General features: G+C 53.3%; 1 protein-coding gene and 1 pseudogene across 4 annotated transcripts; one reads left to right on the top strand and one right to left on the bottom strand.

Moving 5' to 3' along the window:
- Nucleotides 1-884: 884 nt before the first annotated feature.
- LOC306655371 (cytochrome c oxidase subunit 7C, mitochondrial-like) lies at nucleotides 885-2,418 on the bottom strand (annotated as a pseudogene). The gene is made up of 2 exons: nucleotides 2,402-2,418; nucleotides 885-1,108 (listed from the first exon to the last, which is right to left on the bottom strand). The product of its transcript is annotated as a cytochrome c oxidase subunit 7C, mitochondrial-like (transcript).
- Nucleotides 2,419-5,905: 3,487 nt separating this feature from the next.
- On the top strand, nucleotides 5,906-11,469 carry NRSN2 (neurensin 2). 3 transcript variants are annotated; one of them, XM_079128390.1, is made up of 3 exons: nucleotides 5,906-6,160; nucleotides 8,888-9,082; nucleotides 10,995-11,469. In XM_079128390.1, exons 2-3 carry the CDS (start codon nucleotides 8,897-8,899, stop codon nucleotides 11,418-11,420), a joined length of 612 nt encoding a protein of 203 aa, XP_078984516.1. In that variant the 5' UTR covers nucleotides 5,906-6,160; nucleotides 8,888-8,896; the 3' UTR covers nucleotides 11,421-11,469. The 3 variants fall into 3 exon arrangements, with proteins under 3 accessions (XP_078984516.1, XP_078984517.1, XP_078984518.1); XM_079128391.1 differs by having other exon boundaries at nucleotides 8,866-9,082; XM_079128392.1 differs by lacking the exon at nucleotides 5,906-6,160 and adding an exon at nucleotides 7,400-7,483.
- The last annotated feature ends 4,987 nt before the right edge of the window (nucleotides 11,470-16,456 follow it).

The raw sequence follows: 16,456 nt of genomic DNA, 5'->3' as shown, positions 1-16,456 counted from the left end.
ACTTTACCAATTGAGCTATATCCCCAGCCCCGAGTAGTTTGTTTTGTAGCAATAACAACTGGAATAAATGCTTTGGCCCAGAAATAACGTGCATTGTAGCTCATTAGCCAGAACTCATCACGTGGGTTTGCCTAACCGTAAAGGGTTGGGAAATATATGTGAAGTGCAGAGAAATTTAGAGAGCAGTTTATGTCTCTATCATAGTGTTTAAATCAACTCTTGAGGATTGGGGTGTGGCTAAGTGGCAGAGTGCTTGTCTAGCATGCATGAGGCTCTGAGTTCCATCCCCAGACTGAAAAAAACAAAAAACAAAAAACTATCAAGCTTTGATAAGATGATATGCAAGCAGAGATCTAAATAAAGCAGAAAGCTAGCTATGAGCTGGGCACAGTGACACATGCCTATAATCCCAGCAACTTGGAAGGCTGATGTAGGAGGATCAGAAATTGGAGGCAGGTGGGGTTAAGTTGGTGAGACCCTGTCTTGAAAGATTAAAAAGGCTGGGGGAGCAGCTCTTTGTGCAAGGCCCTGAGTTCAATCTCCAGCACTGCACACACACATATAGAAACAAGATGGCCATCACTGTTAGGATTAGGGTCTTAAATGTCCCCAAAAAGCTTGTATGTTGAAGGTTTGGTCCCAGAGGCGCAGACTGTGGGGGGTGGTTGGTTCATGACGGCTCTAACCTTATGAACCTCAAGAGTAGATTAATCTAGTTATGAATTCATAGGGTTTTGGGGAAGAGTCTTTGTTATAAATAATCTTTCTCTCTCTCTGCATTCATGTTATTTATTGTCAAACATATCTAGTATGCTATGAATCCAAGAGTCTGATCCATTTTTCAGATTGCACCTCTTAAAACACTCTTCATATCTGTCAAATGGACGGATTAGAACGTCCTTATTTCTTAAGCACTTGGTGTCTTACTATGAAGAAAGGTGCAGCGAATCCTGATCCAACGTATAAGGTCATCATAACCAGTAAGCGCCACCTGTTTTCCACTGAAAATGGCAAATTCTTCCAGGGGCCCTCCTCTTAGTAAGCTCTGACTGGCCACCAAGTGGTGAACCTCTGAATGCTCTGTCCCAACGTGGTGCTGCTGGGGCCTCTGGGAAGAGCACAGACACTGCAGTTGGGAGAAAAGACTCACCAAGTCCCTTTCTCTCAACCTTGTTCCTGGACGTGAAAAGACAGAAAGGGAAGTTGGGAAATCTCTCTCTCTCTCTCTCTCTCTCTCTCTCTCTCTCTCTCTCTCTCTCTCTCTCTCTCTCTCCTTTCTGGCTGCCACTAGGTGAACAGCTTTTCTCCACCACACACTTTCTGCCACGATGTTCTGCCTCATCACAGGACCAAAGCAACTGGGTCAAGCCTCCATGGACTGAAACCTCTGAAACTATGAGCCAAAGTAAACATTTCCTTCTTTCAAGTTGCTTATCTCAGGTATTTTGTCACAGTAACAGAACTAACACAATTACTGCCATCATCATATTGTTATTGGTTGTTCCAATTCTTCACTTCCTTTCTTTAAAATTGTGGTAAAACACACATAATATAAAATATGCCATTTGCGATATTTAGTACATTCAAATACTATACAGCCATCATCTCTATCTAGTTCCAGAATATTTTCATCACTCCAAAAGGAAACCCTTAAACTGGAATCCCCCATTCCTTCTTCCCTAGTCCCTGACAACCACTGATCTGTTTTCTGACTCTATAGATTTGCCAACTCTGGATATTTCATATAAATGGAAACATATAATATGTGGACTTGTTTGTTTGAGACAGGGTCTCACCATGTTGCCCGGACTGACCTGGAATCCTGTGCTCGTGTGATCTTCTGCCTCCTGAGTACCTGGGACTAGAGTGTATACTACTGCATCCCGCCAGGAATTTTGTATCTGCTTTGCCACCTCTTCAAGTCTCCAATTGAACTAGAAATTTCTTCTTTCTTTATTTTTTTCCTTTCCTTTCCTTTTTTTTTTTTTTTTAATATGTTTAGCTGTAGATGGACACAATATCTTTATTTTTTTATGTGGTGCTGAGAATCAAACCCAGGGTCTCACACATGTTAGGCAACCGCTCTACCACTGAGCTACAACCCAGCTCTTTTTTTCTTTTTCTTTTTTTTTGTACCATGGATTCAACCCAAGGGCACTTAACTATTGAGCCACTGAGTCCCATTTATTTTTTATTTTGAGAAAGGCTCTTGCTAAATTGCTGAGGTTGACTTTGAACTCGCAATCCTCCTGCTTCAGCCCCACACTCCCCACCTCCCCGAGCCTCTGGGAGAAAAGGTGTGCACCACTGTGCCTGGCCTCCCTGTTTCTTAGCAGACAATGTTTCTTGTTTTTCTCAACAGCAGACAATTCCTCAGGTGTCACTTCACGCACCGTCTCACCTGTGAAGCGACGGCATGCCGTGGTAATAACAAGATTTCATGGAGTTCCCACTCTGTTCCAAGTGCTCTGAGCGTCTCACTATGTGCACATCTCATTTCACTCTTCCAGTCTCTTTGAGAGGCAAATACTTATGTTATCTCTACGTTACAGTCAGGGAAACTCGAGTCCCAGAGTGGCTAGTCACGTTAGCAGCAAGTGGCAGAACCAGGACTCAGTCCTGGATCCACAGCTGGGCACAGTGGCACACGCCTGTAATCCCAGCGGCTCTGGAGGATCTGGAGTTCAAAGCCAGCCTCAGCAACTTAGTGAGACCCTAAGCAACTCAATGAGACCCTGTCTTTACATAAAATACAACAGGGCTGGGGAGGTGGCTCAGTGATTGAGTGTCCCTGAGTTCAATCCACCGTACAAAATAAAACAAAACTAAAACAAATCTGTTTGACCCCCGAGTTCAGCTCAAAGTCACTGCACTGTAATCCCTTGCCAGTGATCTCCTGTCCTCCTTCCCAGGGCCTCAGGATGGGGAGCCCTCCTTTGCTAACTCAAGTTCAGCCCATTTGCCTATACATTTGACCACCTCTCTTCCCATCACCTCTAGAACATCATTCGCCGATTCTCTGATACCACTGCCTTCCCTCAAAACCCCTCCACACACACACACACACACACACACACACACACTTTCTCTAACTATTCTGTAAAAGAGCTCCCAGCTCCTCACTTCCCTGTCCCACCTCACTTCCCAAACCACTGCAGTCTGGCTTCTTCCCCTCCACACCCTAAGCCCACCTGATCCCCCACTCATCTTGTTGCCCGATCTCAGTCCTGTTGTCTTTCTCTGAGCCACTGGTGCATTTGGCAGTGTGGAGAGGCCCTCCTTGGAAGTGTCTCCTTGGTTTCTGTGACCAGGGGTGCCCCACCCTTTCAGATTCTTCTCTCCCACTGCCCATGTCTCAGGATGCTTCTTTGGTTCTTTCTCTCCTGGTCTCTTCAAATGTTTTAAAACATGCCCATGACGTCTCCCATTGAGTAATAAGTCTATGTCCTTCCCTTAATAACTGCTCAAATGACAGGCTACGGTAGACCAGGTTCCATCCCATGGTGACTGCTGAGGCTCGGTCCTACGGGCAATGCAGCCTGGCTCACGGGAGCCCTGAACCATGGTGTAAGTGTCACCACCCTGAGGCCAAGGCCACCAAACTCTGGAGAAACCAAAATTGGCTCCTGCAGGGAGACCCCCTGGAGAGGCCCTGAGACTATAAAGAGAGAGAGACAGAGACACTTGGGCAGCCCCCAGACGCTCCAGCTCCTGGCTGCTCCAACCCAAGCCACAAGAGACCCCCGAGGCTGAACCAGCCAGGTGAACCCTCCTCAAATTCCTGACCCACAAAAACTGTGAAAGATGATGAGTGATGGCCTCTGGTATGGTTTGTGAAGCCGTCTTGGCTGACCAGGACACAGCTGTCTCCATTTGCTCTGGCCACTATAATAAGTTGCCATTGGCTGGGCGACTTAAGCGACAGACATTTATTTCCCAGTACTGCTGGCCGGGAAGTCCAAGATGAAGGTGCCAGCCAAGTCACCTGCTGGCAGGTGAGGGCCTGCCTCCAGGTTGACAGACGGCCCTCTCCTGCAGGCAGCCTCACGTGGCAGAGAGCAGAAGTGAGCTCTGTCTGCGTCCTCAGCGGGGGCTCGAGTGACTCTCAAAGGCCCTCCTCCAAATGCCACCATATTAAGACTTCGACACAGGAATTTTGGGGAGACACAGACATTCGGCCCACAGCAGAGGGTGCCTGGGCTCTGACCTGAGGTCTCTTCACTTGGTGCTCCTGCAGCTCGGGCAGCACCCTGCGTTCCTTGAGTGCAGCCTTCTCTGCACACCTGCTAGGCCAGCGAACTGGTCTCCTCACTGGGCTCCTTCACCATCCATTGCTCTCCATCCTGCTCTCCTGATAGTGGCCAAAGGGATCTTTTCAGAATGCAGATCAGATCACATTGCTCCCCTCTTTTCCTTCAATATTTTTTTAGTTGTAGATGGACACAATACCTTTATTTTATTTGTTTATTTTTATGTGGTGCCGAGCCCAGTGCCTCACGAGTGCTAGGCAAGTGCTCTACCACTGAGCCACACCCCAGCCCACCTTCCCCTCTTCACAACCTTGCATGGCTCCCCAGTACCCTGAGACTGAAGTCCAAATTTTTTCCCTCCAGGACTTGAGGTCCACTGAGTCTCACTTCTGCCTGCCTGTGCAGTTCAGTGCGCACACACACACACACACACACACACACACACACACACAAATGAGTAAGTCCTTCAGTACATATAAAGTTTTTAAACACATAACCAACATCAAATGTTGCGACTATTATTAGTCTGTGTTCAGTAAATGTTTACTGAGCTGTCTATTCCATGCCAAGCACTTTGGGAGGCTCAGGGACACTGAGGGCTCATTCATCCCTGTGCCCCGGGACACAGGGAGAGACAGATGCCTGCTAGAGACATCAAGGCAAGTTTGTGCAATGGTGCCTGATGAAGTTCAGACAAGAACAATGACCGTCCCAAGACCACACACCAGACGTGGGACTTTCCCAAGACCACACAGCACACAGTGTGAGTGCATGACAAGGCATGAAGCCATGCAGCTGTCTGGGAGGTGGCAGCTGGCACACACTGCCCAGGGCAAAACCGAGGGTGGTGGGAGGGAGGGCAGGGCTCCCTGCCACACTGGCTCCTTCCCCAGGGGAAAGGGTGAGTCGCCTCTCTCCCAGCACCTCCTCCCCACCTCCAGCTCCCACATCCAAGTCAGAGGGACTGATTCTTAGCTAGGGGTGGGGGCTCAAAGAGGAAAAGAGGCCAGACACGGTGGCACATGGCTGCAATCCCAGCAACTCCAAGGCTGAGGCAAGAAGATGCAACTTCGAGACCAGTCTGGGCAACTTAGCGAGATCCTGTCTCAAAATAAAAAAAATAAAAAGGGCTGGGGTGTGGCTCAGCGGCGAAATGCCCCTGGGTTCAATCCCCAGTACCAAAAATAAATAAATTAATTAACTAAAAATAAAAAGGTCTGGGAGTATAGAGTAATGGTAAAGTACTCTTGGGTTCAAATCCCAGGAGAAAAGGAGTGGTGGGCGGGGAGAAAGGAAAGGAAGGAACAGCAAACAGGATTCGGTGAGAGGCGAGGGTTTCTGCGAGATCAGGGGCTCCCCTGCCAGGGGAACGAGGTGCCCAGTGAGAGAGAAGGAGGACTCCAGGAGGAAGGGGACTCGGAGAGATAGGGGTGGTGAAGGAAGTGGGGTCAGCACGGAGGGGCAGCTTTCTCTACTCTGGAGGGGAGCTTCCTGAGAGGGGAAGGAGACCCGAGAAGGCACTGAGGAGATGCAGACTCAGTGATGGGTCTTCAATGGGAGGAGTGGGAGCTGCGGAGTGATCGGAGCTCGCGGAGGAGTTTGAGGGGCCGCAGGAGGCACCGAGGCCGGGGGAGGCGACGGGGTCTCCAGGGGGAGGCGACAGGGTCTCCAGGAGGAGCCTGGGGCCTGAGAGAGAAGGGAACCCGGGAAGGGCACGCGGGTTCGGGAGCTTGGCGGACCGCAGTCTGCAGAGCCGCCCCTGGGCGGGCGGGCGCCCCCTCCTCGGCCCGCCCCGCCCCCGCCCCCGCCCCCGCCCCCAGCCCCGGACTGCGGCGCACGCGCGAACCAAACCCGCCCGGCTCTGCTCAGCTCCAGCTCGGGTCCGCTCGGTGGAGACCGCTGGTAGATAGGTGAGCTCAGCCCCCGCTCCACTAGCTGCCCGACCCCTGCCCGGCGGTCTCCCGGGTTCCGGAGAACCTCACCCTCCACCGCATCCTCAGTCTTAGCGGTGCCCGGCTGGGGCAGGACCGAGGTCTGCGCCCGAGTCTTGGGCTTCGGGAGGTGGGGGTCCCAGGGAAGTCTCGGTGGCAGACAGCAGGAGCCCCATCACGCCTCCACACCTCAGGGTCGACAGGCTGGGCGGGGGCTCCGACGGACAAGATCCCCCTACACCTTCCTCCAAAACCCCCTCCCGACTCCATTCTGCCTCAGTTTCCCTCTAAGGGAAAGGACGCAGTTGATTTCACCCGGGGAGGGGTGGTCGAGGTCGGACGAGCAGTGCTGTGGGGGGCCTGATTTCCCCAGCCACCCCTCCAGGAGGGCACCCCTTCTAGCCGCCAGGGCAGCGTGGGGCGCTGGAGTGGGCGGGTCTGGGGATCTGGTAGGAGAACTGAACAGGGCCATGCAGATGCGACGGATTCCATCCATCTCAGGCCCGCAGACTGGTCACCTTCGTGTACGTTTCCCTCCCCTCGCCTCCTCCACCGCAGTCTGCCCCCTGCCCAGCCTCGGACAACGCAGCCCCCTCCTCTTCCCGCTCTGTTCCCACCAAGTACCTCCCCACTGCCGGCTGGGGACACTTCCCTAGCTGTTCCCATGGCAACCCCGGAGGATCCTCAGCATCCATTCCCTCCCTGCCCTCCCTCTCCAGCTAGACCTCCTCCTTTCCACCCTAAAATGGGAGGGGGAGGGACCAGGCAAAGGGGGAGGCACCGTCAAGGTCACCTTCCTTCACTGGTACCTACGGGACTAAGCGATTGTATACATTTGGGGGCGGGGAAAGCGGTGAATTAAAGGGAGGAGCAGACCCGGGCCCGCATTCCTAGAGTCCCCTCCGCGACCCTCACCGAGGGTCTTTGATTAAAGTCGATGCTCCGAGGCCCTGACTGCCTCCGGGGGCCCCCATTCATTCTGCCTGCTGGGCCTTGCTGGCGCCTGGCGGGGGCGGTCACGGCGCCGGCCACGCCCTCCACTCAGCCCGCCGCGCCAGCCCCGGGTTGGATCCAGCTCTCCATCCAGACTTCTCGTCCTTCCCTTCCTCTGTCGCTCTTTCGTTTTTGATCTCTGCCATTTCCCGTTCTCTGTTACTTTAATTTTTTTTCCCTTTTTTTTTTCTCTTTCTTCCCCTGAATTGTAACTGAGGAAGGTTGACAGCCGCGATCTGTGGACAGGCAATCTTGGCAGCAATCCCTCGCACTGTGTGGCTCCGCGGGGTCTCCAGGAGGCGCCCCAGTGTGTGTGTCTCTCTGTGTGCGTTTGTGTGGTGCGTCTCTGTGCCTGTCTGGGACTCTGTGTGGTGCTTCTTTGTGGTTTGTGCGTGTGTATTTCTTTGTTCTGTGTGTATATGAAAGTGCTGGTGAGTCTCTACGAGGGATTTGAGGGTCGCATCTGATGGGAAGCGAGGGGGCCCTAGATTTGTCTAGCCCATCAGAACAAGCACACTGTTTTGTTTTGCTTGAAGCTGCTCAGAGGACCATGCTGAGGGAGGGAGGGCGGAAGCCGGGTCTCACCCGCACCGCAGGCCTTGGTTTTAGCCCTACCTCTGAGTGCATGCACAGACAGCTTCCAGGGCTGGGACTGGGGTCGGTGCTAGAGCACTCCCCCGGCAGGCGGGACGCCCTGGCTCCAGTTCCCCGCACCACCAACAAGCCATAGGTACCTCCCACTGAGGCCTGTGTTCACTTCTGCGAAAAGAGGGTTCTTAAACAGGTTTCTCTGAAATCCAGCAGCCCTTAATACTAAGAGCCCCTAATCTTTAGGGCCCCTGAGTTTCACTTCCTGTGAAGCCAAAATTCCTTGAAAGTTGGAGGCTGTGTAGAGGCAGTCCTGGGGAGGAATCTTGTAGCTTGGAGACTCTGGCCCCATTGGACAAGTGTTGGCCATGACAATTGCCCCTCCCAGGGGCCCAGAAGTGGGGTGAGAGTTTGAGGGGGGAGAGATGAGGATCTCTCACTCCAGACACAGAGCCCCAGAAGTTCAGGATGGAAATAATAACAAGGAAATTATACTAATGATCTTAACAGCTATTATTTTTCAGCACCAGACACAATAACTAAGTGAAATGGGTATCCTCGTTAGCCCTATTTCACAAATGAAGAAACCAAGGCTCAGAGAGGTTAAAGCATTTGCCTTACGTCACACAGTGAGGAAGTGCTTGTCTGGGGTTCCAGTCCAACTAGTCAGGCTCCAGAGCCCATGCAAATGGATTGACACCTGCAATTGCCAGGCACCGGGCTAGGCACTTCGGTCATTGGTTCATTCACAGATATTTAGGGAAACAAGCTAGGATTCCAGAAGGCCAGGCCATGCCAAGAGGTGAGGTGTCAAGAGTGGGAGGAGAGCTGGGCACAGTGGTGCATGCCTGTAATCCCAGCTACTCAGGAGGCTGAGGCAGGAGGATCCCAAGTTCAAGGCCAGCCTGGGCAACCTAGTGAGAGCTTGGCTCAGAATAAAAAATAAAAAGGGCTGGGAATGTAGCTCAGTATGAAGGGCCCCTGGGTTTCATCCCAGCACCAAAAAAAAAAAAAAAAAAAAAAGTGGGAGAAGCAGGAGAGATATGAAGGTCAGAGGATAGGAGAGTCAGGCGGGCAGCTCCCGCTGACCCTCTGTCTGTCAGCTGCCCCTTGCCTGCCCCACAGGGACCCGTGATGCTGAGCTGCGGTCATCCCTGCGCCTGTGGCCATGGCACCAGCGTGGAGGAAAGCAAGTGGTATGGGGTCCACTCCTATCTGCACCTCTTCTATGAGGACTGTGCGGGCACTGCTCTCAGCGATGACCCCGAAGGACCGCCAGTCCTGTGCCCCCGCCGACCCTGGCCCTCATTGTGCTGGAAGGTAGGGCAACAGGGGCCCCTCCTGTGATTCTGTGGCTTCAGGGAGGGGATGGGATTGGAGTTGAGGCTCAGAGAGTAGAAATCAAAGGAATGGTGTGGTAGTGAGGCGTCTCCCTCATTCAGGCAACGGAAAACCCAGCGATAGCCAGGGCGGTGCCCATCCTGTAATTCCAGCAACTCTGGAGGCTGAGGCAGGAGGATCGAAAGTTCAGTTCCAGGCCAGCCTGGGCAACTTAGCAGTAAAAAAAGAAAAAAGAAAAGGACCGGGGGTGTAGCTCAGTGACAGAGCACCCCTGAGTCAATCCCGTTACTGCGGAGGGACCTTGAATACGTTTAAACAAGAAAGGTTGCTCATTGCTCTTTTCTAGAAGAGGTCAGAGGTGGGGGGCCTTTGGACAAAGTTTGATCCAGGAGTTCAAACCTTCACATGGAGGATTTTGCATATTTCCTCTTAGTCTTTGGGCTCCTGTGGTGTCCCTGCTCTCACACCCCATTAGCTTTTCACTCTCCCCACACATGCCCCCATTACTACTGTGCCAACCCTCAGACCTTTCAGGGAAATCAGTCTCCTCCGTATTTCCTTCAGAAAAGAAACAATGAAGAACATCCAGAAATTAAAAATGCAGCTGGGCAAGGTGGCGCAGGCCTGTGATCCCAGTAGCTCCCTGGCTGAGGCAGGAGGATCGAAACTTCAAGGACATGGTGGCTGTGATGGTGGCTCAGTGGTACAGTGCCTGCCTAGCACGTGTGAGGAACTGGGTCCGATTCTCAGCACCACATAAAAATAAATAAATAAAGGTATTGTGTCTACCTGTAACTAAAGCAAAATATCTTTAAAAACCAAGAAATAAAAGTTCAAGGCCAGCCTCAGCAACTTAGCAAGGTCCTAAGCAACTAAGAGAAACCCTGTCTCTAAATAAAATATAAAAAGGGCGGGGGATGTGGCTCAGTGGTTAAGCCCCCCTGGGTTTAATCCCCAGTACAAAAAAAAAAAAAAAAAAAAAAATTACTACCAGGTGTAGCGATGCACACCTGTAATTCCAGACACTCTGGAGGCTGAGGAAGTTTGAGGCCAATGTGGGCAACTTAATGAGACCCTGTTTCAAAATAAAAAAGCAAAAAGGCTAGGGATGTCACTCAGTGGTTGAACCCTCTTGGATTCAGTTCCAGTGTGGAAAAAAAAAAATTACCATTTACATTAGCATGAGGTGGGGGTGGGGAGAAATAGAAATATAGGTGTAAATCTAACAAAATATGTACCATATGAGGAAACCTTGATGAAAAATATCAAAGAACTGGCCAGGCACCGTGATGCCTGGTGTGTCATTCGAGAGACTCTGGAGGCTGAGGCAGGAAGATCACAAATTCGAGGCCAGCCTCTGCAATTTAGAGAGACCCTGTCTCAAAAGAAAAAAGGGCTGGAGATTTAATTTAGCAAAACGCCCCTGGGGTAAATTCCCTTCCCACCCAGTGTCTATCTCTCAAATACACACACACACACACACACACACACACACACAACATGGAAGAACTAATAAATGTCCTGGTCGTTTTCCCTGAGTGGGGGAGGTTTGAGATGAGATCTGAGGGTGCACAGGCGTAACCAACAGAGCGACAGGCAGAAAGGACAAGGGGATAAAATGAGACCTTCATAATGATGGAGGGGACTCGGGGTCGGTCAGAGAAAAACCCTGCTAGGTGGGAGCTGAAAAGACAATCGATCTGAGGCCTCAAGATTCCAAAGGAAACAGGGCCGTTTCCGTCCCTCAGAGCCCAGCAGGTACGTTCTGTGATTCCATCTCTGGAGGCTGGACCAAGGGGTCACCGTGAAGCCCAGGTGAGATCCACAGTGATCCCTCGGCTGTGGCCCTGGCTGACGCTGACTGCCTCCCGGTCTGTCTGCCTCTCTCCAGATCAGCCTGTCCTCAGGGACCCTGCTGCTGCTGCTGGGTGTGGCAGCCCTGACCACTGGCTACGCCGTGCCCCCCAAGCTGGAGAGCATCAGCGATGGTAAGTTCCCGTCGCTGGATCGGCGGGCAGCAGACTACAACCAGGCCCTGGGCACCTGCCGCCTGGCAGGCACCGCGCTCTGTGTGGCCGCCGGGATCCTGCTGGCCATCTGCCTTTTCTGGGCCATGACGGGTTGGCTGAGCCAGGACACCAAGGCAGAGCCCTTGGACGCTGAAGCTGACCACCACGTGGAAGTCTTCAGGGATGACCCAGAGCGGCAGCTGTCGCCCATCTTCCGTGAGGCCAGTGGCCAGTCGTGGTTCTCGATGCCCACCAGCCCCTTCGGGCAATCCTCTGTGCAGACCATCCAGCCCCAGCGGGACTCTTGAGCTGCCGGTGTGGCAGCTCAGGGAGGAGCAGGCCCTTCCGCCTCCCCAGTCCACCCCACCCGCCCAGGCCCCCAGCTTCTCTCAGCAGGGCCCCTTCTATCCAAGCCCCCAGAAGGCCCACCTGTAGGTCATCTGGAGCTCAAATCCCCACACTCCTTCCCAGGAGTGGGGTTCCACCTCATCCAAGATGCCACCCTTCCTCAAGACCCCCCAAACTTCCCACCCACTCCTCCTTCCCAAGACCCTGCAGGGACAGAAAGCATTACCCTCAACCTGTCCCCACCCTTCCCTCCCCATGACCTTGGGCAAGCCCCTTTCCTTTCAGACCGTCTACACTTGCCTCTGGACTCCGAGGGGTCCGGACCCAATTCTAGAGTTCCGTGACATTCCTCTTCTCCCAGGATGTCAGCGCTGACCTCCCTAGGCTAAGATGGGGGACAGGCAGGTCCGTGCTCATGGCCAGGATGCTTCCGAGGGCATCCGGGTTGTTGGCTAGGACGCGCCCTCGCGGTGGAGGTGAACACACTGACCTCTCACACCTGCATCTCGGCATCAGAGCCCCACAGCGCACCCCATCCCGGGCAGTTACCACCCCACTTCACAGAAGCGGAGGCCGAGGAAGGCAGAGGGGTGATCTGCCAAGGTCCCAGAGCAAGGCGGTGTGCAGCCAGCACGCAGAACCAGCACCTTCAGACTCCTCCTGGGCCAGCTGTAGTTCTGCAGCTGGAGCAGTGTCTCACCTTCCTGGTTCCCAGGGCACTCCCGGGGTGGGGGACAGGTTTGGCCCAGAGAGACTAGCCAGAGGCCTGATGGTTCTAGATGGCTCCAGAATTACTTTGGACATGGATTTAAATGTCCCTCAAATTCCATCCCCCAGACCCCAGTGCCCACTGACCCTTGCCCTGACCTTGACCTTGATAGCACAGCCACTCCCTCCTACAGGCTCCCCAGCCAGAAGCGTCATCTCCTTTCTCTGCCACTAGGGGGAGCGCCGAGACTGCTGGAGGACGCGCTCAAGGCGCCCTCCCCTCCCCTCCCCCTCAGTTTCCGCGGTCCGGAAGGCTTTGCAGGAGGGTCCCCAGGCCTCAGACCCGCCCTGCACCCCTCCCATCTCACCTTTCCTTTCAATAAATATCTGGGATGGACTCCGACTTCGCTTTTCTCTGGGATCTCTGGTTCGTGGGGGGAGAGGAAAGAAGCAGACTGTTAGGCGCACCTACTGGGTGCGGGGCACGTAAAGCCACTATTTCTCGTTTGCTTTCAGGGTAACCTTGGAGAAAGGATCGTTTTCTTCATTTTACAGGAACAATAACCACTGGTCAGAGAGATGAAATTGCCCCTCCGAGGCCTCCCCAAGGGAACACTTAAATGCATGCCTGGAGTCCCGGCGACTTCGGAGGTTGAGGCTGGAGGACGGCAAGTTCACCGCCAGCTTCAGCGACTTAGGGCTGGGGTGTAGCTCAGTGCTAGAGAGCCTCCGGGTTCAATCCCCAGTACACCTCGCCCCCCAGAAAGCTAGCCTGATTGGTCCTTCCCTGGAGACCAACCCTGAGGAGGAAGGAGATCTGTCCTCCCCCAGGGGGCTGCGGGGGAGGAGGAGCTGGAGCCGAAGGTGGCTTCTTCCCCAGGGCCATAAGAACCGCTGACCGGCACGCACTGACCAGGGCCGGGCCCTGTTCTCAGTGCTTTCCAGGATGAAGTCACTTAACCCTGACAACGACTGGTGACGTGTTATTCCCAAACGTGGCTCGTAAATTCCAGGCCTGTATTCCCAACCCCATTCACCTGGAGGCTGCATTTCAAATCACCCGTCCCCCACCGAGGCTGCCCCCGTGCTGCCTGCTAGTCCGAGTCGCCGCTCCAGCCTCAGGTGGCTCCACCCAGAACCTGGAGGCTCCTTGAAGCCTTGATTTCCCCGCACCCTGAACCACCTCAACCTTGGACATCGATCCTGTGCCCAGTGCCTCCCCAGCTCAGCCACCGTCCCCTCCCACACAGATGGCTGCACCAGATTCTGGATCCCACCTTGTGCACACCCCCCACCTCCCCAAGTGTCATTGTTACAGAGCAGCCAGACATCTGGTTAGGACAAAAATTAGGTCAGGCTCCCCGCTTGGCTCCACCTAACCCAGGGAAAAACCTGAAATCCACCCTCGACCTTCCCCTTGGCGGCTGCCTCCCACCTTCCTGCACCCTCCATGCCACCACCCCCAGCCACCGAGCCCCTTCTTCTCCAACGTCAGGCCCAGCAGGGCCCTCTGTCTGCTGGCGTGTCCTCCCAGTTAGCCATGGTTAAGTCCTGGCCTCCCCAAGACTCTGCTCAAAGGTCACCTTCTCAATGAGCAGCCTATTTGACAGTGTGGTCATGTCCCCATTTCCCTATTCTCTGTGCACCCTGGGTGCTGGCTTTTACTTTTTCACAGCGTTTATCATCTCAGTATACTGCAAAGGTCACCTGTGTGCCCTGTCACTGTTCGTTACCTGTCCCCCTACCACACAGAAGCTCTGAAGAACAAGGGGCTTGCACGCTTCACCTACTGACATATCCAAAAACCTCAAATGCTCAGTAGATGCTCAATTTGGGGGACAGTACTGGGGATTGAGCCATTTACCATTGAGTTACATCCCCAGCCCTTTTTATTTCTTATTTTGAGACAGGGTCTTGCTAAGTTGCCCAGTCTGGCCTTGAACTTGTGATCCTCCTGCCTCAGCCTCTGGAGGAGCTGAAATTACAGGCATGCCCCGCTGTGCCCAACTGCAGGACAATTTTGTTTAATAAATCAGTCCTAGTTTTACAGGTGAGGATGTTAAAGCTCAGAGACATCGTGCAATTTGCTCAAGGATGCACAGCTCATAAGTGGCAGACCTGGGATTCAGAGTCCACAGCTGGGGTCACACTACACTATCCCTTGGTTTGAAGATCCAAAAGCATATCCAGATATTTATTGTCAGGTGGAACAGTGTCAACTGGCTTCTTGTTGCTGTCGTTGTTGTTTGGTTGGTTGTTTGGTTTTGTTTTTTGGTACTGAAGAGAGAGAAAGATGTGGGGACATTACTTGCATATGCACAAGATCTCCTTTGATCTTTTTATTTATTTATTTAGGTGCTGGGAATTGAACCCAAGGCCTCGTGCATGCTAGGTAAATGCGCTACCACTGGGCTACACCCCCAGCCTCTTACCCATTTTTATTTCTTTTTTTTCCCCCATCCTGGGGATTGAACCCAGGGGCACTCGACCACTGAGCCACATCCCCAGCTCTATTTTGTATTTTATTTAGAGACAGGGTCTCGCTGAGTTGCCTAGGGCCTCACTAAGTTGCTGAGGCTGGCTTTGAACTCATAATCCTCCTGCCTCGGCCTCCTGAGCTGCTGGAATTATGGGCATGTGCCACCACCCCCAATTAACAATAGTAAAAATTTTAAATGCAATTGCTCTGCTCATGGAGGAGTAGCAGAGGGATCAAGTGTACCCCCAACAAATCTGAGAAAAACAAAGACTGAACCAAAAAAAATAAATAAATGAGATGAACCCCACAATCACCCAAACTGACTTCCTTGAGACAGTTTCCAGAATGTGGTATACATTTCAACACCCTCTGTCAGTACTCTGTGGAACAAATGGACAGAAAATCATGAGGGATGTGAAAGGTTCCAGCGATGCTATGGATCACTCTGACTTAAGTGACATCTGTAAGAGAGATCCACTCAACAATAGCAGAATACACAAGGCCTTGGGTCCTGGTGGTCTGGAGACCAGGGGAACGCCACACAGAGCCCACGGCTATCTCGGGGCGCCCTCTGGTGTCCTCTGAAGTGGTTGCAGCTTGGCGGTCTGGAAGCTTAACCGGCCTGCGAGAAGCTGTTCCCCCGCCTGGCGGGCCTTATTCCCTCCCCTCTCAGAGGCGGGGAAACCTGGGAGAGGGAGAGTCAGCCAGTGGGGTTCACCTTCGGCTCCTCTTCTCCTTTATCCGAGAGCTGAAGCCCCCCATCGCCTGGAAGCTGCCCTCCCTCCTGCATGCCCTCCCCCATCCCTCCTGACCCAGAGCTAACCTGGTACCTCGCCCCCAACTGCACCAAGGAAGGGGTGAGCTGGGGCCTCTGCCCGGCCCCTGGCAGGGCGGCCGCTGAGATGCGGGGTGGGGGGGGGTGTGTGAGAGAGAAACAAAGCGACATTCAGAGAGAGGCGGAAGGTATCCGTGGGGGGTGGAGAGGGAGGAGACCAGCTGGCAAAGGCCGCAGACTCAGCAGCGCTGGGGCCCCAGAATCTGCCTCCCAAGGCTTATTCCCAGGGTGCCACCAGGGTTCCAGGCTCTGTGTGAGCCTGGGAAATTTCTCAACCTCTCTGAGCCTCTGTTTGGATTTTCGTTTTGTTGTTTTTCACTCTAAAATAAGGTAACAAGGATACCAATCTGTATGTGTGTGTGTGTGTGTGTGTCTGTCTGTCTGTCTGTCTCTCTCTCTCTCTTTCTCTCTGGTCCTGGGGATTGAACCCTGAGACACTACCCCTGAGTTACATCCCCAGCTTTTTTTCTTTGTATTTCTTTGTTTGTTTGTTTGTTTGTTTATTTTTGAGACAAATCTGGCTAAGTCCTCCAGGCGGGCCTCAAAACTGAGGTGATCCAGCCTCAGCCTCCCAGCCTCTTGAGATTGTCTGAAGACCGAGTGGGCTTAACATCGCGTCAGGCACATAGAGTGTCCCTAAATGCTACCGGAGAAGGAAGCCGAGGTTCAGAACCAGCAGACAACACGGGTGACGACCATAGCTGGCTCAGGCAGCCCCTGCCCTCCAGGACTCAAGGTCCGGTGACAGGACAGTCCTGCCAGCGACATGGACGCAGCAGGGTGAGCGCTGTCGCAGGAGAGCGTGTAATGCCGCGGCACCGGGCGGACGGGAGACGCGGAGAGCAGCTGCGGGGCTGGTGTCTGTCTGGCCGCCTCCTGAGGATCGGCTTGTTCAGTCCCCTTAATTCCCATTACCGTCAGTTCACGGAAAAAGTCGCCGAGCACAGAGTGCCGTTGTGTGCGGTCCAAACCGC

This window comes from Sciurus vulgaris, assembly GCF_902686455.1.
Source record: "Sciurus vulgaris genome assembly, chromosome: 2".
Taxonomy (NCBI): Eukaryota; Metazoa; Chordata; class Mammalia; order Rodentia; family Sciuridae; genus Sciurus; species Sciurus vulgaris.
Note: the sequence above shows the minus strand (reverse complement) of the source record. Positions and strands in the feature narration are given on the sequence as shown.

Coding starts and splice junctions, on each gene's coding strand:
- NRSN2 (XM_079128390.1), top strand. CDS start 8,897: ATGCTGAGCTGCGGTCATCCCTGCGCCTGTGGCCATGGCACCAGCGTG. Junction 9,083..10,994: donor GGCCCTCATTGTGCTGGAAG/GTAGGGCAACAG, acceptor GCCTCTCTCCAG/ATCAGCCTGTCCTCAGGGAC.